The sequence below is a fragment of the Penicillium concentricum genome (genome assembly GCF_028827145.1).
Source record: "Penicillium concentricum strain IBT 3081 chromosome Unknown utg000004l_segment0_segment0, whole genome shotgun sequence".
Classification (NCBI taxonomy): Eukaryota; Fungi; Ascomycota; class Eurotiomycetes; order Eurotiales; family Aspergillaceae; genus Penicillium; species Penicillium concentricum.
Genome location: NW_026622757.1, coordinates 2,754,088 through 2,777,017, shown reverse-complemented (window position 1 = coordinate 2,777,017; position 22,930 = coordinate 2,754,088). Strand labels below are relative to the sequence as shown.

The 22,930-nt window shown below is 49.5% G+C and overlaps 6 protein-coding genes across 6 annotated transcripts; 1 reads left to right on the top strand and 5 right to left on the bottom strand.

Moving 5' to 3' along the window:
- Positions 1-367: 367 nt before the first annotated feature.
- Positions 368-4,932, bottom strand: N7517_010018 (extracellular serine-threonine rich protein; the record flags this gene model as incomplete). The annotated part of the gene is made up of 3 exons (XM_056727741.1): positions 368-4,579; positions 4,631-4,813; positions 4,870-4,932. The coding sequence occupies 3 exons, from the start codon at positions 4,930-4,932 to the stop codon at positions 368-370; spliced, it is 4,458 nt and encodes a 1,485-aa protein (XP_056576313.1).
- A 2,655-nt stretch (positions 4,933-7,587) lies between these two features.
- N7517_010017 (uncharacterized protein) lies at positions 7,588-9,558 on the top strand (the record flags this gene model as incomplete). The annotated part of the gene is made up of 1 exon (XM_056727740.1): positions 7,588-9,558. The coding sequence occupies one exon, from the start codon at positions 7,588-7,590 to the stop codon at positions 9,556-9,558; it is 1,971 nt and encodes a 656-aa protein (XP_056576312.1).
- An 831-nt stretch (positions 9,559-10,389) lies between these two features.
- N7517_010016 (uncharacterized protein) lies at positions 10,390-12,386 on the bottom strand (the record flags this gene model as incomplete). Its single annotated transcript, XM_056727739.1, has 2 exons — positions 10,390-11,375; positions 11,432-12,386. 2 exons carry the CDS (start codon positions 12,384-12,386, stop codon positions 10,390-10,392), a joined length of 1,941 nt encoding a protein of 646 aa, XP_056576311.1.
- Positions 12,387-14,536: 2,150 nt separating this feature from the next.
- Positions 14,537-15,838, bottom strand: N7517_010015 (uncharacterized protein; the record flags this gene model as incomplete). Its single annotated transcript, XM_056727738.1, has 1 exon — positions 14,537-15,838. The coding sequence occupies one exon, from the start codon at positions 15,836-15,838 to the stop codon at positions 14,537-14,539; it is 1,302 nt and encodes a 433-aa protein (XP_056576310.1).
- A 564-nt stretch (positions 15,839-16,402) lies between these two features.
- N7517_010014 (uncharacterized protein) lies at positions 16,403-17,861 on the bottom strand (the record flags this gene model as incomplete). Its single annotated transcript, XM_056727737.1, has 3 exons — positions 16,403-16,791; positions 16,847-17,444; positions 17,520-17,861. 3 exons carry the CDS (start codon positions 17,859-17,861, stop codon positions 16,403-16,405), a joined length of 1,329 nt encoding a protein of 442 aa, XP_056576309.1.
- A 1,815-nt stretch (positions 17,862-19,676) lies between these two features.
- N7517_010013 (alpha/beta hydrolase) lies at positions 19,677-20,879 on the bottom strand (the record flags this gene model as incomplete). Its single annotated transcript, XM_056727736.1, has 1 exon — positions 19,677-20,879. The coding sequence occupies one exon, from the start codon at positions 20,877-20,879 to the stop codon at positions 19,677-19,679; it is 1,203 nt and encodes a 400-aa protein (XP_056576308.1).
- Between the last annotated feature and the right edge of the window lie 2,051 nt (positions 20,880-22,930).

Below are 22,930 nucleotides of genomic sequence, written 5' to 3'. Positions count from 1 at the left end.
ACCTTTCACACCTCAAGTACGAGGAGGAATAGCCCTTCGAAATTGGAAAAATCTGATGTAGCCAAAGACTCTACAAGGAAGAGAACTCCGTAAATTATAGAACTTACAATATGAGAAGCAAATTCTTAAAAAAAAGCGAAGTCTATCGCGTTAGATTAGGGAGTGAGTAAATAAAATACAAAGAAGTCCCTTTAAGACCAACGATCTGAGTCAATTCCCAGCCAATAATTCCCATAAAAAGGAAGAACCACTCCAGGGCCAGGAAGACAAGCACGAAGCAAAAACATGAAATCAATCCGCATGTGCATATTTGTAGAAAGAAAAAGGAAAAGATGTACCCGTAGGTTAGTGTGCTAGAAATACGAATTTACATGATCAAGCTGAAGAAAGCAGCGAGAGAGGTAAGCACCAGACTGGATGCGATCGACAGACTCGAGGCCGAGTTGAAGACCGGGGATGCACTTGGTGATGGGCGTCCACTGGCGTACGCGTACCCGCTCGAGGTCATCCAGGACGCCGATGCGCGGGCGGGAACATGGCCGGTTTGTGCTGGGGAGGCGCCGCTGGGACCGGCCGGGACCAGACCGACGGTTGGGACGGCGCCGGAGCTAGATCCGGTGTTTGTGACAAAGCTGACCTGCGGGACGGTGACGGTGTAGGTCGAATAGGTGATTGTTGTGCAGGGGAGGGCGGGGGCGGAGGTGATGGGGACGACGGCGCTGGCGGTGATGCTGGCGCCAGCGACGCTGGATGTTGGTGCGGGAGGAGCGACTGTTGGAACCAGGGTGATTGTTGAGGGGATGGCGGTTACGATACCCGGGTTCTGGGGGACCCAGGCTGCGCAGATACCTGTGAAGTAGGAGAGAGCAGATTGGATCTCTTCTTTGGAGGCGCCCCAGGCTTGGATGCAGGAGATGACTTTGCTGGTGAATTCGCTGTTGGGACAGAAGCATGAAGCATCGCTGTTTGATGTGCACTTGGGGGCGAGAGTGAGCCAGGTGTTGATGCACTGGGGCACGGTGTTGGGGCAGGGAGCCGAGGGAGCTGGGGGAGCTGAGCTCGATACCGGGGAAACACCGCTGGGGACTGCCGGGGTGTTGCTGGCTGTAGAATGAGAGTGAGTCTCGGTGCCAGCAGTGGCGGTAGTGACAGTAGTAGAGCACTTGGTACAGATGACTGAGACGGAGGTCATGGTCACTGTGGAAACTGTGTTGGATGTGGTGACGAAGGTGGAAGAACCTGAAGTGACGGTGTTGGTCACGGGGCAGGTAGTCTCGGTCACATAAGTCACAACCGTGGTAGTGGCACCCTCGGGGATAGTTTGTGTAGAGGTGACACCAACGCTAGATGGCACGATACTGGTGATAACAGGGCCCGTAGGAGGAGTGGTGGCGGTGACGCCTGTTTCAGAGGGAGCGGGAGTGCTTCCGGCAGCGACAGAGCTGGGAAGGTAGGGGATGGAGGTCGAGGTCAAGGTAACAGTTGACACCGTGTTAGATGTCGTAACGAAAGTCGACGAACCAGAAGTTATGGTGGCAGTCACAGGACAAGTGGTCTCAGTTACATAAGTTATAACCGTGGCAGTCGACCCTTGGGGAACCGTAGGTGTGGTCTCAGCGCCGACGCTGGAGGGGATCGAGCTAGTGACAGCTGGACCACTGGGGATGGGACTAGAGACCTCTGCAGATGAGGAAGAGACAGGGCTTACTCCCTCGGAAGTCCCAGATGGGGCCGAGCTCGAAGCGTCGGGGGTACCAGATGGTCCAGTGGTAGAAACGACAGTGGTCGAAGCGATGGGGGTATCGGTACCAGATGGGGCCGGGCTCGAAGCGTCGGGGGTACCAGAAGGCCCAGTGGTAGAGATGACAGTGGTCGAGGTCACGGGAGTACCGGTACCAGACGGGGCAACAGTGCTCTGACCAGCAGCGGAGGTTGCGGTAGCGGAGCACCGAGTGCAAATCGTAGAGACAGTAGTCATGGTAACAGTTGAGATGGTGCTCGAGGTAGTCACGAAAGTAGATGAACCGGAGGTGATGGTGTTAGTCACCGGGCAAGTGGTCACAGTCTCGTAAGTAACGACAGTGGTAGTGACATCACCAGGAGCGGGAGTAGTTCCAGCAGGAGATGAAGGTGCAGGTGACGAGGTCACGCCAGGAGCCGAGGAGGTACCAACCGTAGTGGAAGCACCTGAAGTGCCAGTAGGGGGAGTTGATCCGACCGACGTGGAAACAGCTGAAGTGCCAGTAGGGGGAGCTGACTCGGTCGTTGTAGAAGTAGCTGTAGTGTCACTAGGGGGAGTTGATCCAGCGGGTGAGCTAACGGGCAAGACGCCGCTTGGGCTTGGGCTTGCAGGCAGAGATGTGGTGGCAGCAGCTGTAGTCTCAGTGACGGGACACACAGTAGTCGAGACAGCGACGGTTGAAGTCACTACAACGGTAGAGTCTGCTGGGCAGCTAACAACCTCGGGAGCACAACTAGTGATAGTAACTAAGCTGGTGGAGTACACCGTCGAGGTAGTCATCCTGACAGGAGTGGTGATCGCCGGGGTCGAAAGCCCGGCAGTAGTGGACGAAGGTCCGACCGTAGTGGAGGAAACAGGAATCACCGGAGTCGATGCGGTGGGATTTCCAGGTCCAGTTCCAGCGGGAGTCTCACTTGTAGTGGAGGAAATAGAACCCGAAATTGACGATGTCGATGTGCCACTGGAAGGAGGAACACCAGCCGATGAGCTTCCAGGAAGAACACCGCTTGGGCTTGGGCCTGCAGGCAGAGATGTGGTGACAGCAGCTGTAGTCTCAGTGACAGGGCACACAGTAGTCGAGACAGCAACAGTCGAAGTCACTACAACAGTCGAGTCTGCCGGGCAGCTAATAACCTCAGGCGCACAGCTAGTGATAGTAACTAAGCTGGTGGAGTACACCGTCGAGGTAGTCATCCTGACAGGAGTGGTGATCGCCGGGGTTGAAGGCCCGGCAGTAGTAGAAGAAACAGGAGGAATCAACGGGGTCGATGCGGTGGGAGTTCCAGTTCCAGCGGGAGTCTCACCAATGCTAGAGGAAATAGAAGAAGACCCTATAATCGAAGAAGTGGATGTATCACTAGAAGGAGGAACACCAGCTAATGAGCTTCCAGGAAGAACACCGCTGGGGCTTGGGCCTATAGGCAGAGACGTGGTGACAGCAGCTGTAGTCTCAGTGACAGGGCACACAGTAGTCGAGACAGCAATAGTCGAAGTCACTACAACAGTCGAGTCTGCCGGGCAGCTAATAACCTCAGGCGCACAGCTAGTGATAGTAACCAAGCTGGTGGAGTATACCGTCGAGGTAGTCATCCTGACAGGAGTGGTGATCGCCGGGGTTGAAGGCCCGGCAGTAGTAGAAGAAACAGGAGGAATCAACGGGGTCGATACGGTGGGAGTTCCAGTTCCAGCGGGAGTCTCACTTGTGCCAGAGGAAATAGAAGAAGATCCTATTATCGAAGAAGTGGATGTATCACTGGAAGGAGGAATACCAGCTGATGAGCTTCCAGGGAGGACACCGCTTGGGCTAGGTACGGCAGGCTCAGATGGCGAGTTTGTGGCGGCAGGGGTTGTTTCAGTGACAGGGCAGACCGTGGTGGAAAGAGCGATGGTGGAGGTTATCACAGTGGTTGAACCTGATCCAGCAGGGCAATCAGTGACAGTCGGAGCACAGCTAGTGACAGTGATCAGACTGGTTGTGAATACAGTCGATGTAGTCATCCGAACAGGTGTGATGATGACTGGACCGACAGAAGAGCCGGACACAGAAAGCGTAGGCACACCGATAGAGCTGGAGCCAGCAGACGCATATGTGCTGACCGGCGGGGTGGTGACTGGAGCGACAGAAGATCCTGGGACTGAAAGTGTAGGCACAATGGTAGAGCTGGAGCCGACAGTCACAGAGGAGCTGGTGACAGAGAGCAAAGGCACAGCGGTGGAGCTGGAATCAGCCGGCAGAGATGAACCCGAGGTAGAGACCGAAGGGCCAGCGGCAGAGCTAGAAAGTGCAGGCACGCCGGCAGAGCTAGAGAGCGAAGACACATCGATAGAGCTGGAGAGCGAAGGCACATCGATAGAGCTGGAGAGCGAAGGCACATCGATAGAGCTAGGGAGCGAAGGCACATCGATAGAGCTGGAGCCAGCAGGCACTGACTCAAATGGAACTCTGGCAACAGGAGTAATAGTAGCAGTGATACCAGGGACAGGCGCAGTGGTTGTGGAACCAGGGGTGCAGTCAAAGCCAACGCTGTAGATACCGAAACCGCAACTCTCATGTTTACTATCGGCAGGAAGCTCGAAGTGAACAGACTTAGCACCACCACACTGGTCGTTGTTGACCACAGTACCAGCCGAGTTGCAGGAAGCGGTGTTCTTGCAAGTCGATCCATCGGGCATGGTGTAGATAATGTGCAAATCGGTATCCTTCTCGGTAGCAACGTGGAAGTTGGTCACAGAGAAGCCGGTCTCATCCGTGCCGCATGCGAACGATGGAGGCGAGGAACCGGAGCTCTGGGAGTCGGAGCTACCTTTGGAGACGGTACCGGAGATACATTTCTGGGTCTATAGCCATGGTCAGCATGTACAGATGAAAGATGGAGATGCATCACTTACGCCACGCTTGCCAAGGCTGGAACCAAAGCCATTGCCGCAAGTGAAACCGGAGAAGGAGAAGCCGCCATAGTCGGAGAATGAGCCAGGAGCAAGGTCAGTCCAGCTGAAACCCTTGTGCTGGTAGTCATTACACTTGTTAGGAGATCTACCCGGGCTGGAGTAGAATTTCTCGGAACCCCAGGACTAAAAGCATTGTTAGCATGTATATCAAAGGCAACAAGAGAGGGGTTGAGGCATACCGCTCCGGTGGCCTGGCCAGAGGCCAGAAGAGAGAAAAACGCAATAATCAAAGTGACCTTCATTGTAGAGGGATATCGACAACGAGTGACTGGAAAGTGGGACGCGAAAGGAAGATAGAATGGAAGGGAAAAAATGAAGAGAGGAGGATGAAAGAAACAAAAATGGACTGATATAAAGATCTGGGCTAGATAGGCTGCGATATAGAAAGCTAGGCCTCAATGGATATAGGTCCAATTGTAGGGATGTAGGCAGCAAAGCAGGCGATTTCTATTAGTATTGTTGACGGGCGACAAGGAAAAAAGTCTCAATGAAACCGAACCAATATCAAACGAAAGAGGGTGGGACAAGGAAATGCGTATCCCTGAACGAGTGTCTTTGGTTGGAGAACCAAGATGGCCAAAAAGCCAAAAGTAAATCAAACAATGACGAGAATGAAAGATGTCCAGGATCTGGGAAGTGTCGCGGTCTTTAAACAATCGACCCAGGCTATGCCATGAACTTCTGCAGACAAAGAGCTCGGCTGCAGCTAGCAAGCATTTTTCTGCTTACCCAAGTACCCTGGCGTCAATCCAAGTAAGACATTTCGTCAGAAAAAGCGAATATCTTTCCAATCGGCAGGAATCTGGAGGTGCAGATGAAACGGTAGTGGCTGAAAAGAGTAGCGAGCTTGAGATCCATGTAGAGTTCGGCGCCGATTAGTGCATGATGGACCTGAAGAGGCTGGAAACGAGCCAGTCAGGACTTGCAGACTGGGGCCATTGACCAGGGCGCCTGTGGGGAGTTCCAATCCCATCCAGCAACAATTCATCGTGGGGTGTGACTATGAGATCGGTCGACATTAATTGACCAGCCAATGGGAATGTTCGAGTAAAAATAGTATGAACATTACGCGCTTGATCGGCACGGAAACTTGCATATGGCCGAGGGGAGACGTCTTCAGGGTCAAGATCAGGGTACAAGGATCCACGTGAGTCGCATCTCCCCAAATATTCTACTGGCTTGAACTTCCCATTGACACAACCGAGTTGCTGTTATAGATTCAAAACAAAGATTTCTTCGAATAATGCGACCGAGAAGAAAAAATCCTTTAGCGTCTCGCCCATTGGTTTAGCGCCCTTCTACGTGCATGTCCTGTATGTACTTATTATGTTCGTCGAAGATCTTTGCGCCTTCGAAGCGCCGGGGTCGACGAATCAGCGCACGGCTATGGGGTAGTACTTTGGGGCCAACGGTACTGCTTTCGTGTTGTCACGCAAAACCGACTTTTTATTTCTTAATTTTTTTTTCCTCCAGGGGTCACTCCTGGAGGGTCAAACAGTGCAGGTGGCGGGTACCTGAAAGCTCCGTCTCACCTTGACCCTCGATTTATATGGATACTAAAAAAAGACCAGCGCCAAACCTGTCTACAATATAGAGCATAGCTCGAGTTTCTCGTTTGGGAGCGTCAGACTTCTTGGCTCTAGACAGGTAACTGATTCAATTTCCGGGTTAAGTCTAACATCTGGCTTAGTATCTACTCCTTAACTATTCAAGGAACAGGCATTGTATGACTTCGGCTTTGACGCATAAAAGTCCCGGTGTTCCGTATTTCTTTCAACCATGTCCCCACTAGTCTTCTAATTCTATTGTTTTTAGATTCTGGGAATAAAAACAAAAACAAAAATCTCCCTGTCTCGGCGCATCGGACGATGGCTTTGTCTGCAGAGTTGAATCCGGGTTAACGTGAAACGCTCAACTAAATATACCCACAAATGAGATTTTAGCGCCTGGGGAATACTACGCTGTACCCCTTTGGAACGGGGTCTAGACAGTATCAATTTTTAGTAAAGTCTCGAGGTCTTAATATAAATGTATTTGCCTCAAAGTTACCTGGAGAAATAATTAATCTGGTGCAAGTGTGCGCCTAGATTGCATTTTTATTGATTTCCTGCCTATGCAGTTGGTCGTCCAACATCAAGGCTTGTCTAGATATCCTACTTGTACTTGGTATTTAATCTGGAGCAATGTGATTTCTCGTAGATAATTTGTGCTAAACATATAATTAGACGTACGGCAGCCAATAGTCCTAACTAAAAGCTCTTATCATACCGAGGACGGATATATAAATAACCACTTGTAGGACATGTCAGTGATTATGTGTCGAGTTTGACTGTATAGTGGGAACTGGTGGCAACTCAATACGAAAAATGTAGCTTTCAACTTCATCTAGGATAGCCTAGACACTCAAAGTCTCGTGGGCTTCTTTGATTGGTAGTCTATGTACTCCGCTCGTAGGTTGCGTGCATGGATCCATATCACTTCGGAAGATGAGAAAGTACAACCCTTATCTCAAAACGAAGCATCCTTACCTTGCAATATAATATCCAGGTCAACAGATATGAAGTTGATTGAGTTAGCTTTCTCTGATAGACTAAACATTTGAAGTATTCTAGATGTATGTGAAAACTGCGGTAAGCATACGAAGCCCTTGAATACGCTAGATCCAATGACATGAGCTCTTACACTAAAGACTTTACATCTTACCCGTCGTTGGATGCATACATACTTGCAAGGCTGCAAGTCCAACAGAAAAACGGAAGCGATGTTCATCACAGATATCAAATTGAATATATACGATGCCTCAACTAGCGGTGAACAGCATGAGCCGCGAAATGAGCCCCTCGATCTAGTCCCACTTCACCCTCCCGCGACAACCTCCAAAGATATATACATCAAACATGGAAGACGCCCTCCGCCCAAGCACAAAATCATTCGAATACACCCTTCGCGCAAGCTACCAACTATGGTCAAGCCATTTCAACACCAGTGATAGCCGCCTTCCGTTGGAGTGTATCGACCTCAAATCCCTTCTCAAAGACACGCCTGCATTTCTCGCCGATGGATTAATTCCACCAGACAAAGCATTCTCATTTGCGTGTGCTAAAACCCGTGGCAATCTTGAAATAAAGGGGCAGTCAAGATGGCGGACATCCAGGCCTGGTGCGAACTGCATTACCCCACCTAAGGTCATGCCGTCGATGCTTGATCTGGGTGTTGCAGAAGCCCGGAAGATCAATCTCTCTAAGGACGCCCCTCTGTCGGAATGGCCCGGTGTGCGTGGTATCTCTGGTTATGATGATGGTAACTACATCGCCGTCTTGTTCCTAGCTTGGTCATACATCCTATCGGCAAAATGGGCAGAGTTGCTAGACCGCTCCGACACGCACCACTGTTCAACGAAGTACTCATCTACACATCAAGAGCCTGACGAGTCATATCAATCGGAGGTGATAGAGATCGATTTGCCTGCAGACGCAAACGAAGCCGAGATCGTTTGGTGGAACGCTGTATTCTCTGGAACACCAGCATGGGATATATCCGTGGAATACGAGTCCGACAAATTCGTCTCGCCATGGGCTGTCTCATTAGCCGGAGCGATATCAATGCGCGCGAAACAAGGAATCCATCACCAGTCTTCAACATATGACCCTCCATCATCAACAAAAGCCATACAATACCTCACCCGCTTCTGCAACCACCACCACATCTACGCCCAATGCACAGCAGCACTATCAGCATCATTTTTCACACGCGACGTCTTCCTCCGCAATGATCCTACCCTCCCAATCCCCAAACCCTCCAAAATCCCCTCCTCCCACTCAATCCAAACAAGCCCGCAATCCATCACCTCTCTAATCTCCTCCCACGAAAACCTCCTACCATACTACATGACTCTAAGCAACAAGATGTGGCTCACAACAATACCAGCAATGAAAAGCATCTTCCTCAACCCAGCAATCCCCTGCAATCTAGCCAGCGCCTGGACAAACGCGACCTTTGCAATGATAAACCCAATCGCAAAAGCAAACAACATTCCGCGTCTCCTGAACGGCCTCTCAGCACGCGAACCACGCGTCGCCAGTCTGTGGCTCGGCGCGGCACTCATGGGCACGAGTAGCATATACCTGAATCACAGCGAGCAGGGGTTGATGGCACCTGTACTGGAAGCCGAGGCGTGGATGGGGGTTACGAGTACGTTTTTGACACAGTCGCCTGGGATCTATGATAAAGATGTGGATTTCGTGCTGCGCGAGGATGAGTGTAGACTGCTTTTTCTTGCGACGGCTAGTGATGGGGACTATAATCATGGGTATCTTACGGTATGGCCGTGGAAACCGTTTGGGAGTACCAAGGTGTGTGATACGGATATTCTGCTTCGAGAGCATTTGGGTTGTGGATGTCATGTTTTGGGATATGAGAATTGGGCTTGGGAGCTTGGGGATGGGTCGAGGGTTGAGGATACGGGGGTATCGGCGAGGTTTTCCTGGCTTTCGAGCTCTACGTCTTTGTCTGTGTCTCCGTCTGCGACTGGTTCTATGTGTTTGTCATGTCCGAAACCAGAGGTTACTTCTACGGATCTTCCCGCTATACCGAAGGGTTGTGAGTATGATTTGTACTCAGATTGTAGATCCACTAATCCGACACGGGGTATATTTGGATGGCTTCGAATGGATGGATTTCCAGCGAATGAAAAGGGAATATATCAGCATTCGTGGGTTGTGGTTGGGGAAGACTCGGACGAGGAGGTGGATGAACATGAGCCTGATGGTTCGACGGCTGGTGCTCGAGCTGGAAGAGTCGAGGATTGGCTTGGTGGTGTCGGTAATGCTGAGGTAGTAGTCGAGGTCGAAACTGAGGACTGTCGGTAATACTGCCTAGATCGAGCTTTTAGATCCATGAATCAAGACATGCTTTCATGAGACTCCCGTATCATTAGGCCGGGCGCTCCAAATGTGCTATAGTAGAAGTCGTCCTCTGTGTCCGTGGTGCAGATCATCTTGATGTCGAGGGCGACTTCAGACATGATGAAATGGAACAAAGGCAATTAAGCAATTGCGGACCTTGGAAGATCACTTAAATAAGGTTTAGGTGGGTCCGGGTATGTGGGGGGTTACATCACCTTGAAGTCTGAGCTTCGTGAGAGCATTGACAGCTAATTAATGAAGAGAATGTAATAAATGTAATAAATGTTTCGAATGTTTTTGATTTTGTTAAAGGTAAAATGTAAAGCAACTTAGTCCATCACTCGTTAAAACGCAAACCCGCAAATTTTCAACTCCACAAATCCAAAGGTATCACCAGCCCCCGCGACAGGCGAGGGAGAAAAATAGCCAGTCAGTAGATATGACATGATAATGGAAAGAAAAAAAATGAAAATGAACGAATGGTAAGATAATCAAATCTCATAAACGGATCGCTTTTGGGTTCTGAGAACCATCATCGATCTTTCGCAAGCCAACTCAACAGCATAGTAGATCTACCTCAATCATTAGAGGAGTAGACTGGTTTCCACGTGTTAATGGCAAGATGCAATACGACCAGAGCGAAGAGCCTGTATGCTCAGCGCGAGGTCGATATGGTCAAAGGCACAAGACCCCAATAGTCGAGTCTGCCAGTGACTAGAAACAGATAGAATAAATTGCGGCCGTGGTTATCATATGATCTTGGTGGAAATCCAAAAGTCGTGCAATCGTGAGACCTCAGAGAGGTACTGTGATGGGGTGCTGAGAGCGACGTTGCTGAGCATCCATCAGCTTGCGTCGCACAGCCTCGCCACCTGCAACGCTGTTCGATTTGCGCTTGCGGGTGGGAGTTCGCTGGTCGTTGTTCTTGGCGTGCCTGAATACACTGGCAGGACGCGCGGGGGAGTTCGCAGGCATGAACTCGCGATGCTGAGGGAGGCGGAGGAGCGCCTGGTAGCGGTTGTGGTTGCGACGGAAGGCAGTGACAATACCCTTGTCCAGGTGATTGAGGAAGCGCTCTTCGTTGTTTTGCGACTCAGACTTGCGGGTGGGGGTAGGTGTGCCCATGGATTTGGCAAAGGGAGCGGCCATCGGGGAGACCTGGATATCCTCATCGAACTGCTTGTCCATGTCCTCATCCTCATCGGAGGATCCATTGCCAAAGTCAATGAAGTCGTCGACGTTAAGAGCAGACTCTGGGTCATCTTCTTCGTCTTCTTCGAAAGAGCTGTCGATGGTGAAGTCCTGGGAAGGATAGAATGCCTCAGGAGGACCCATGACCTGGCCTCCCGGGGTGAGATCGTTGCCAAGAGCGGTCATCATGAGGTTGGCACTTGAAGCCAGCATTGGGCTGAAGTCAAGCTGATTAGGTGAGGCGAGGGCATCGGTATCGCTCTCGTCAACCAAGTGAAGTGTAGTCTGGCGAGGGCTGGTGTTGGCAGTTCCGGGCATACTGTTGGCGGCAGAGTCCAGCCAGTCGTGACGAGAAGAGGCATACGCGGGAATGATGACGAGATGCTTCCCAGTGCAGTCGACCAAGGCTACTGGCTTGTGGGGGTCTGCTACGAAGGTTCCCATGATAGGCCCACGACGGCGGGGCATACAGTCACTCTTCTCGTCCACTGGGGCCAAGGAGTCGGAGGAGTCCCGGCGAAGAAGGGATCGAGGGTGGGTGATAGTTGCTGGTGGGGGGAGGTCCTCGTCTGTGGTGTCACCATCGTCGCCTTTTCAAAGGGGTTAGCAAAAGTCAAAACGCAACACGAATGACCAATTATCATACTTTCGTAACCACTCAAGCTGCCTTCGGAAGATCCTTCGGACTCAACATGGTAGATGCTTCCATGGCCGTAGTCGGCGTCGCCGAACATCTCTTCCGATTGCCGGCGGGTATTTCTCTGGTAATTTTCATTGTCGTTTTCGATCATACGACGCAACTGTGGGTCCAAGCTGTCCTGTTGTAGGAAGTCACCGGGTATATCGTCGTCACTGTGGGAATCACTATCAGAGGACGAATCAGATCGCTCCTCGAAGTGAACTCGTCGGGCGACTGGTGTCTCAGCGGCTTCACTGGTCACCTGAGGCTCTCCAAAGGTATCCATGGCACTGTAAAGGTGCTCTTCATCGAAGAAAGATGCAGCCGGTAGGAACATGTGATCGTCGAAGGAGTTGATAGCCCACTGATCATCGGCAAATCCAGCGCTGGGCACAGGACGATGGGTTTTCTCAGACTCCACGATCATCATTTCTTCCATCTTCTCAACGTCCTGATCTTCATCTTCGGCATCTGTGATGTAGTCTACACCGGCATACACATCATCTGAGCTATCATCCGAGTCATTGTCATTGGCATCACTGCTGTCACTGCTGTCGTCGTTGATGATACGTCTTCTCTTGTTGATTGCGGATTGGCGCCCCGCCTTATTGTCTCGGCGACGACCATAAGACGGGGCCCGGACTGCTGGTTCTTGCTCGTCATCCGCATCTTCTTCTGAATCATCTGCCTCGTCGCTCAGATCCCCGAGGGATGAGACTGAAGAAACACTTGAGACCGATGATGATGAAGCCCTCCGTTTCCTATCGGATGGCTGGGCATTGGCTAACTTTCGAGACTGATTGGCCTTTGGTGACATATCAAGATTCCGCATGATGTTGGACTCGGGGGTTGAGGGGCGGGGGTGAGAGTTCTTGGCGGAGCTCTTAGGAGCCCGCTTGGAGGAGTATGTACTCTGAGGCATGTTGTAAAACAGAGAAGGAAGGAGGAATAGGGGTTGGTTTGTCGGTTGGGACTGGTTTGGTCCTTGCTTTTTGTGGTTCAAATGGTCCGGCCCGTTCAAGGTTGATCCAGTGATGGGATGAAGGAAGAGAGGAGTAGATCTTCCTTGGGTGAGAGGATGGTCGTAGGTCGGTCCAAAAATAGGGACACGTTAAGGGATAAGTCGAAAGGAGGTGGGACGGAGTGGAGGAAATCGGAGAAGCGGAGTGGAGGGGAGGAGTCCAAGTTTTCTTTTTTTTCGTAGCCACGAAAGCACCCGCAGTCCGTTGCGGACGCTATAGTGCTCCTTCTGGAAGTTTGCTAGGGGGCAATTCCAACGCCTTCACAGGAGGCGTCGAAAGAGGAATAAATATCGTCAAGTAGAATTGAAGATCGGAGCTGCAGGACTGGGGAGCCGGCAGGGACAGGCTCCCCAGCGAGGCATTTACAGCTCAACGAAGGCCATTTGGCTGGAATTCTTGACGATATGTAGTGGATATGTAGTTACTGTATTGAAGGGTTTCAATAAGTTCTGAGAAATCCGGAGTTGATCAGTTTGAGAATGCTATGAGAAAGGGAAGAAGATGAAGGATGATGGGTCGTTTTTTCCCCCCAGTGGGGGACACTTCTGATTGGCTGCAGAACACGACCGCCTATTCGTTGGCGCCGCTCACCGACTCTTTTACACCAATCAACGATCGCCCAAAGTCGCAATGGGAAAGTCATGGACTTTTGATGTCCACTTGGGCCATTTACATTAAAATTAGTTACATTTGAGGTTATAGTGGTATTGGGTTCTATTTGCTCTATATTAGGATGTCTTCAATTCTTCCTTTTGAGGAATATATCCCGGCCCGAGTCGAATCCGAACAAAATAAAATCGTCATTTAAACATCCTCGGCATAATTCTCCCCGGCAAAATTTCAAACTCCAATTACAGCTTGACTCAACCTTTGACTTGCTGACAACGGCATATCAGAAAATCAATCTGGTTAAACTAAAACATACCCGGTGCAGTGGCTGACCCGTGCCCAAGTGGCATGCATGATGATTCATCCGGGAGTTTTTATTTATGACACATCCTGAGATGAATCATATTTGCTTCGTATTTGGACTTGATTTGACCCAAATTTTCACTGAGGCCTAATTGGTTCGAACCATAGATCCGGCATTTGAGTGGCAAAGCGCTCTACTCTATTCCGATCGGCTTGGCAATTTTTCCCGTGTGCCGGGAACCTGCAGGCCTTTCTTGATTTTTGCCCCCAATGGCCTAAACTACCTGAAATGGCTTAAAAAAAGATTAGTGGCGGTAAAAGACACCGAGGCTGGCGTTTAACATGCATGAGAAACCCTCTTATCTTTTTCCTATCGGTGAGGGGACTCTATAGCCCCTTGGAATGTACGTTCTAATGTACGTTCTACTATACATTGCGGAGAATCATCGGGGATGTAGAATGGAAGATCTTTCCGATTCTTTTTTACATTCTTGCCCCCTCCAGAATTGTCACCTGATACTCGGAAGCATGCAAGATCATCTCCTTGCCCCGCAGTGGCTGCTATGGGAAATTTTCTACTTCCCAACACCAATCAGATCCTTCAGGGGAAAACAATATTTCCCTGCGCTAACATCTTTTCAGTTGAGGCGGATCATTCACCGTGATATCAATCCTCCACCTGGCCACTTCGATGATCTTCCAGAGGTCTCTGCAACCTCCCCCACTTCTTCATTCTTTCCATACACGTATACTTTACGTGATATTAGTGTTGAAACTTAAATTCCGACACAGTAGGGGTAGATCAAAGCCATGTATACATAGTTGAATACTTTGACATAGACTTGACGACCTATATGGAGTACCATACGGAAGGCGGAATATAGTGTAGGGAGCACCATCTCATACAATATAAACTGCTTCATATATCTAAATTTATACCCCTCAAAAACTGGTTTATTTCACTTTTTGGCCCCATATTATGTACTAAAATAGTTAGATCATACAGCTACATATATATGTCACACCATTTTCGATGAGAAACCGAAGTGATCTGCTAGATTTTATACTACTCTAACCGACCCCCGCATTGATCACCAACAGCGCCAGTTTCCACAAGCACACCCATTCAATTATCAAATTAGTCACAAGGCCAAAGCGATACAAAACGACCCGGGACCGCTCTATGACTTCCAATAGAAGTAGCAAAGTATAGCCCAACTTCTGCACATTTTTTGTCCAACTCCTCCAGCCTGCGCATAGTCTCCACGGAACTCTCCTCAACCTCTGAAGGACCCCAACCTTCAAGTCCCAAGGAAGTAAGACGTGGCAGACAATTTGAATTCACCAAGCGTGCGAGTTGATCGACGGCCCAATCGAGTAGCTCACTGTGGCAGTGACACAGATACAAAGTCTCAAGGGACGGCGGCAAAAGCGCCACGAGGTCTTGTGTGGGCTCATAATATTCGTCAAGCCTGGCAAGCATTGAGATAGAAATATGTAGATATTTCATCATATTGAAATCGGCAAACGATCCCATCCATCCATCATCTTCTTCTTCCGGATCCTGGTATGATTCGCCACAGAGCCAGAGCGCCTCTAGTGTTGACTTGTGAAGGGATATAGATTCTCGAAGGGGAGCCGATACAAAATCGGGTCCATCTGAGACCATTGACCCGCCAATGTTCAAGCGGAATGTCTTGAGAGCCTTGCAAGATTCAATCCAGACACCGAATCCACACTCAGTGTTGGTCATGTCGAGATCGATATCTGTGACTCCCGAGAAGGCTGTAATGCGGCCCTCTTCACGACTGGAGTCGACCATCGAGGATCCTCCAATCCTGCGCATCGCTGGGAATTTGAAGAAAGGTTCCATGCAGCTTGCATGGATGCCGTATTCCGAGTCAGACCATTCCACGAAAGCGTCGGCGAGTCGACGAAATACTGTGGCATCCTCCCTGGCAGCCTTTACGAACATAGCATCAACATATTCTGACCCGTACGAGTAGCATATGCTGATTTGTCTTAAGCCTTTCAGCTGGGGGAGGAGCAAAGCTAACCAAGCATCGGTGTTTCCGCGCCGCAGTTCATCGTAGGGCTGCGTGGACCAACATGTACCGGCGACAAGGCTGTTGATCAGTTCCTCATCATATTCGAATTCACAGTCGATGTGCTCGGTGTCATCCTCGGTGTCCCAACTCTCCAAGCGTAAAGCTCGCACGGCATTCGCCAATTCTGGCTGTCGGGCGATTGAATTGAAAAATTGACTGACTTGACCAATAGTATGATTGCTAACATCACAAAGAACGACCCGGGAGTAGAGAGTTGGTAGCAGAACTGTGTACAGTCGACGACATGATCGAACTAGGGAATATCGATCATGCTGGAAACCCAGCTCTTCCCCAATGAGACAAAGAGTCTCCTCTGGGAGGTCCAGCAACATGATGGAACTAGTAAGGGTTCTTGCAAAAGCAAAGAGATGGTTAGTTGTATTTATGTCGGCGAGGAAGTTGCCGTGTTTGCCCATGGACGCTAGGAACACGAGGTGGGGGCGAGATTTATTTGCAGCATGATAGAAGGCCCAACCACGAGCACATTCAATGGATATCGAGAGAATACGGGTGTTGGTGTTATCACCAAAATAGTGAGCACTAAGAAGCAAGAGAAAGTAACGCGGGATATTTGGGAGAGGAAACAAGTGGAGACTGCCAAGACCAACTGTGCAAAGGACCTATCAGAAGGAAAACTATGAAAAGGAAAGCGGTTAACTACATGAAATCTGACGTTTGTACCCCATAAGGCGGAATAACATTAATTAGATTAAAATAACATAAATTCAAGTCTCTAGATGCGTGGGCATAATCCCCGAGACGAGAGGTTTCATTTAGCAGTCCCACCATTCTGGGTCAAACCGAAGATTCCTTGGTTGATTAGATCAACAACCATGGTTCCGTCCATCGAAATAAGATTAAGCATCACTGGTGGACAAAACAGACAAAAAGGGGGATCAAGTGCCAGGATAAGGAGCGACATTACTAGGCACAGGCTCTGTCTTGGCTCGACCAAACATAGACAACCGAGATTTCGACCGGGAAGGAACTGCCGCTGGCCGGGTACTTTGTTGAGTGCTTTGTTGGCTTTCGCTCTCCACTTCGGTGGGGGCAGCAGATTCGACCGGAGCTGCGCGGGCCTCCTCTACCTTTCTCACGCCTTCGCGTATTTCATCGGACGAAGCACCTGGTGGTGCGGTCGTCGTCAGAGTCTCAGTAGGGCGAATTAAACCCTCGGAAGTATCTTCATTGAGCTTGGCGATCTCTTCTTCCGTCACCAGCCGCTCATTCTCCAAACGGACTTCGCGTCCGCGTTTGTGGCAGTACCACAGCACAAAGAGAAGGACTGAGGACGCGGTAGTTAGAAAAAGTACTTAGGCACTTAGTGTGGTTTCACTTACTGAACAATGCTAGAGACCAGAGCACATTCATACCCATAACAGCAGGGAATCGAGCTCGCAGGAATGCCATAATGGATCGCAGCATTCCTACTAGAGCAGCTGGCTTCGACACAAGCTCCTTCAGACTTGGCACATTGAGTCCCATCTTCTCTGCAGCTGCAGCAGCCTTGCCCACGTTCTCCATGTTGACACCGCTCTTGCCAGCGCGGTCGGCAGCCACCGCCAGCATCTCTGGAGCCAAGGTCTCGGTCCAACGCTCGGGAAGTTTCTCGATCAACTTTTGCATGGGACCAGGCAGCTTCGTATAGGTTTCTTGTAGTTGGCGATTCCCGTTGGTGAGCAGCATCTCCAAGTCATGATAGGCAGTTGGGACTCCGTTGATTAGATCTTTGAAAATGAGCTTAAACTTTCGTAAAAGCTCTTGTGTCTCCTCGCTGATCGAAAATACACGGTTGTTATCCGCTGCCAGGTTCAATCGCTCCAGAATATCCGTCATATCCTCGGCATCTTTATCTATATCTGCGTCTTTTCCGTCTGATGTGGCCGGAGGAGTCGCGGTTTCGACTTCCGATTTGCTTGCATCGTGGGCATCTTTGTCCTATTTGCGCAAACTCCAATGTTAGTACATACTTCCTGATGCCAGGATCCGAAACTGAACACAGTTATGACCAACCTTCTCCGCGTTTTTCTTCCAAAACATCGCACTCCACCGTTTCTTCTTCTGCGAAGGCTTTGTGACCTCCGATTTTGGTGTCTCTGACCTTGACAATGTTGGTTGAGAGCTCCTCCGTTCTTGTCTACCCTCCTCGCCAAGCTCCTTTCCCAACTCCTCCCCAGGAGAGGTAGGTAGAGGGATGTTTTCGGCTCGTTCACTTATCGCAGGTTGCAGAGACGCCCCAGCAGGACTTCCAGTTTGATTTTGCTCATTCTGCTCTGCAGACTCCAGCTTGGCGGTGACTTCGCGTAGGTAGGCTTCATCTTCCGGTGTCAGGACAGGCTTGGGCGCGCTGGTCATTTGCGACGAACGCCGTAGGTTTTTTATTTGGTTGAGATATTGCATGGCCATATTGGAGACACTCAAAATACTGAGGACGGCAATATGGACTTTAAACCTTTTGTTTCGCTCAAGAGGCGTAGAGGATAACAAAAAAAAGTAGGCTGAAACAAGACGGGCGCGTACTGAAGGCAAGGGGACGCGCGCGCTATAGGATTTAGTGATATATCGACTTTCCCAAGCGACTAGGTGATATGTCAGATGGAATGATTCAATCAGAAGATGTTGTTGTAGTTACCTAAGTTGCATGCCAACACCAAGCTTTTGTTTGGCTCACATGCGCACTCCGTTCCTCGTGATGATATCACCGGTGGCTTGGCATCCCCCGCATGTGCCACCGCATCACTAGCACCGCCATAGCACCGCCATAGCACCGCCACATGTGCTCTATCTATGTACAACATTCGGAGTACTTAGCTCGAACATGAACACTATTTTGAATTACGACAAGAGCTCAACCCTCATTCGTTGCTTCATGCTTCCTTCCTATTGCATTTGTATATTTGCCTAAGTCCTCTATTTTATGTATATCTCGTTTACTGAGGGGTGTTTATTTGTTTATATATCTACTTACTTGCGCAACTCGCTACTATAATTTAGAGTGATAAAATATGTAATATAGGGACGTATGAATTACGCTATGTGATTAGCTTTTCCGTCTTCAGTTTAGCGCCTTAATACATCGTTCTGTATGCTCCGGAGTCCGCCTTCTGTTTCTCCGGCATAAAAAGCTCGCCATGCCCTTTTGACCTCTTGTCCCTCTCTTTAACTTCCCTTCAACTCCTCTATTTTGCACTCATCGCCACCCCATCTCTTTTTATCTTGCTTCCACCGACGATTGCGGCTTGTCTTTCATTCTGAGGCGCTGTCACTTTCATTCTACTAGAGATGCCGCTCGAATCCGACGTTGTGCCTGCAGTGATACAGGCCGCAGCGCTATGATGGTCGTCTCATGTCGATACTTCTTCTTTCCGAAGAGTATAGTGACTGTGCATGCTACAAAGCTATCTAGGCCCCCCTGTGTCAATGCGCCTTGTTTGTCCTTGGTTCCGCCTCTCTCCCTATCCTGTAAACTTCTGGTATACTCTCGACACCGGGTATCACGCCCTATACTCTCCATTTAAGGCTACATTGTACACCTCTGGTGTCACAGCATGGTTGAAGATTTCCATGGCCATGAATGCCGTGACGTCTAGTTGTCGTCATCCCTGTTCTCGCTATGTTCCTGGAGCGTTCAGACATTTTCACAGAACGACAGAGGTTGGATGGATCCACAAAGCCGATTATCCAAGAATAGAGGGCATCTTGGAAGCCTTACCCAAACCGACCAAACAGCAGGGACTTGACTTTTGGAGCAATGATCCAGCTAAGCGGAACAAGTATACTTCTTACCGGTAGTAAATCGGTCCCCTACCGGTCTACTACCGGTAGCTATACCTTATTATATTTTAGAAGCTATATAGTAAGCTAGTTCCTTACCGGTCCCCTACCGGTAAGAAGCATATACCTAGGTAGTATAATACTCTTCTTAGTTTTATAGGTGCGTGTTAATAATAGCGGACGTAATTTAAAAATTACGATACGCTTTAGAACGCTAATCGGATACGGCCTTCCCCGATTCGGACTAGTACAACTGTCGGTGGGACCTGTATCCTCCTCTGTCACCCGAGGCCACCGGTCTAGTAAATTCATCAATCACGTGACACTTTCTTATCTTATCTCTACTAGTACTCCATGCCTAAATGCCATCGAAGTACTCCGTACAGATGGTTGAACTTAGGTAAATGATGGATCTGCCGCCTCAAAAAATCGCATCACCGCCATTGCTACCACCGGGTACCCCATGATAAAATCGTGCAATCCAGTTTTCAAAATTTCTTCGCGAATAACCCCGTTCCCCGTTTTCCATTCCATCATGGACCCAGCAGCTCCCAGCTCTGCTTTCGAGTCGAGCTTCTTTTGTTCAAGGTCGTCATAACTGATCCCGGCTGGCATCGAAGCATTGACCGCATGCCAAAATACAAGCTGAGAATGGTGCCATGGAATGTCAAAGTCATCCTCGGCATGGATTATCGTTATTCGGTATTTCTCTCCGTTCATCTCGTTAGCGCGGATATATTGCGCAATACAATCCTTGCTCAGCCATTTGTCTCGAATGAATCGCTGAAGATATTTGAAGAGGAAAGGGAACCTCGCAACCGGCGACAAGATTGGCACCGTACCCGCAACTCGATAAGTTGAGACCAATGTCGCGACGTCCACGAATGGTGCAACCAGAACCGTGCCTGCGAAGACTATTGGTGGATTTTGTATAGCAAGATGCTTGGATACAGCGATGCTCACGGCCGTGCCCATCGATTGACCAAATATCAAAATTCGAGATGGAGGGATTCCTACAACATTGATTGCCCAGTCTACCACAACGAGAGCATCGACGACGAGCCCGGATTCAGATGGCGACCCGGTACTCTTGCCAAATCCTCGGTAATCAAATGTCAGAACATGGATTTTTCCAGGATTCCCCGCTGACAGCGCACGGTAATTCGGGACCCGGTATCTTGAGGCGACGGCTCCGCCAGCGCCGTGCATGTGAAGAATCAAACGAGCATCGGGGTCCTCTCGCAATAATTGAAATGCCAGTCGAGACTTGATATCGGACACCAAGCCTACAGGATCTCTAATAAGAGGTATTTGATGCTTGCGATATAATTCTATGGGAAGAATATGCCAAGCGTACAGGCGTTCACCGTCCGGCGTTTTGATGAAGAACGGAGTGACTTGGTTCCTCAGGAACCCAAAGATTTCGGGGACATTGAGGTCTTTTAACCGTGTCATCCGAAATGCGTGGAGGTAAACGACATGTGATTGGAAGCTTGATGTGGTGAGTAACCCTAGGAGGATCGCATATAACCCAACCACAACAGCGACTGGTATTGACGCATATTTAAAGAATAAACAAGCTATCTCGCCCGCTGTCATGGTGAGTCGAAAAGCAATGGAGTGATATTGTTGCGACATGGCAGAGGGGATGTCCTGAATTGAGGGCTGGGGTTGCACGCTAAATAGTGACATGCAGCCACAATCCTGTTGAAATATGCATGGTGCGGGTGAAACATTGCTTGTTGTTATTTAGTGCAAGTATAGTGGGCTTGAGAGCGAGATGTTGGATATATACCATTCACACTAGTAAGACCTGTCCTGTAACCGTCACTAAATTGGGGTGGGTTATTTTGTAAGGATCCGCCCACTCTGGTAACACTATGGGGTCGGTACTGTTCATGTTCCTAGATATCAGTGGTCCTTTTGTGCTTATTGAGATAATGGGTGAGATATGAAAAGCGTTAAGAAGAGTAAGATAATACATTATCCATGCTAGCTAGCAATAATATTTGATAGGGTGCTGCCTATCTAGCCATGGCAAAATATACCTGTTTACTCTAGGGACATCCACACCATCGATGCCGATCGTGCCCTTTCGCGTTTCAACAAGCGCCAGCAAGGTGAGCAGTAATGTAGATCTGCCAGCCCCATTTCGATCGCAGATGGCAATGCTCTCCCCGGGTTCAATTTCAAAAGAGACACCATGCAAACTCCAGATCGGGCTTTCTGGTTCTGAAGTATAGCTAGGCCACAAGTCGTCAAACTTGACCATTCCGGATGCGGGCCAGGAGCTTGGAACATCTACAGGGGAATCCACCTCCGGTTCGAGCGGGTGCTTCTTTTGAAAGCTACAATCCGTGCAATGGCTCCCAAAGAAACCTCGAGGCAGGTCCAGGAGTTAAAGAGCGAGGTTAGAGTATCACTTAGCGTGGTGAAATTCAGGAATGCAACGCCGATAGCGCCGAAAGTTGTTTTTATTCCGGATCCCCACGGCCATACCGGCCACAACCACAGCAAGACCGGCCACGAATATATCTAAGATAAGCTGTAGCCAGCGTTGTATGGCATAAAGAACATAGAACGGCTCTTGCGATCTGTCCAGGCCCTTGCGAAATTCCTGTTGCCAGGTGTCCTGCCAACCATGGGCGCGGATAGTCTCCAGCCCTGTGCATCTCTCGAGGACCTTGGTATGAAAGCTTACTTTTGACTGCAATGTGTGCTGACACAGTTGTTTTGACATGCTACATGAGGAAAAGAACAATTATCACAGCTGGTAGCACGGCAAGGGCATACACTCCCATAGCTTTATCGTGGTGTTCAACATATGGATAGGTAATTCCATATCGACCATCACGAGGTCTTGAGTGAACTGATTGAGCAGGTCCCTGAGTGCGTGGTGCTGGTGAAATAGAATATCGAATTTAAGACGGTCTTGAGTAGTTGACGGTGAAACCCAACTCCAGATGCAGGGACACCCTTTAGCATCAAATGACTACAACCCAGTTAACTTGAAAAGAACAATTTGGGGTGATATAAAATAGAGGAAATTAGTACCAACCCCAGCCAGATTGCTACCACGAGGAGTGGCAGGACCTGCAACATAGTGTATAATCCCAGCTAGTAGCCAACATTGTGAGAGCCCTTCTGGCGGTCTTCGGACCACCACTGTGCCTAATGCTGATAGTTTTAGAGGTTGGGAGGTTGGTGGATATTATTCTAACGGATGGCTCGATGAACACCAACGGACCACTGAAGGCTGGAGCACTGAATGTTGCACTATAGTTTTGCCATCTCATTTCCGTTTGAGAAAAGAGGGGGAGAGGTCAGGTATAGGAATCAAACGGGTGAAAGTATACTCCGTGCCGCAATCGGGACCAAAACGTGATCTCGGGATTATAACTCGCATATAGATTCCGCTCTCCGCTGCTGCATTAGTGGCTGCGTATTTTAATTTACTTGACATCCTGCACCCGATTAGACTCGGAACCCCGCAAAGCCAAGCACCTCGGTCTCCAACTGCCGAACCCTGAACTACCGGTGGCTTCGATTTCCCCGTCTACTTTCATACTGAAAGACGCCATGCCAAGCTCCGTCGGGTATATACCCTTCACCAAAAGAACCAATGGCCCGTCCCTGCATCGGGATCACTC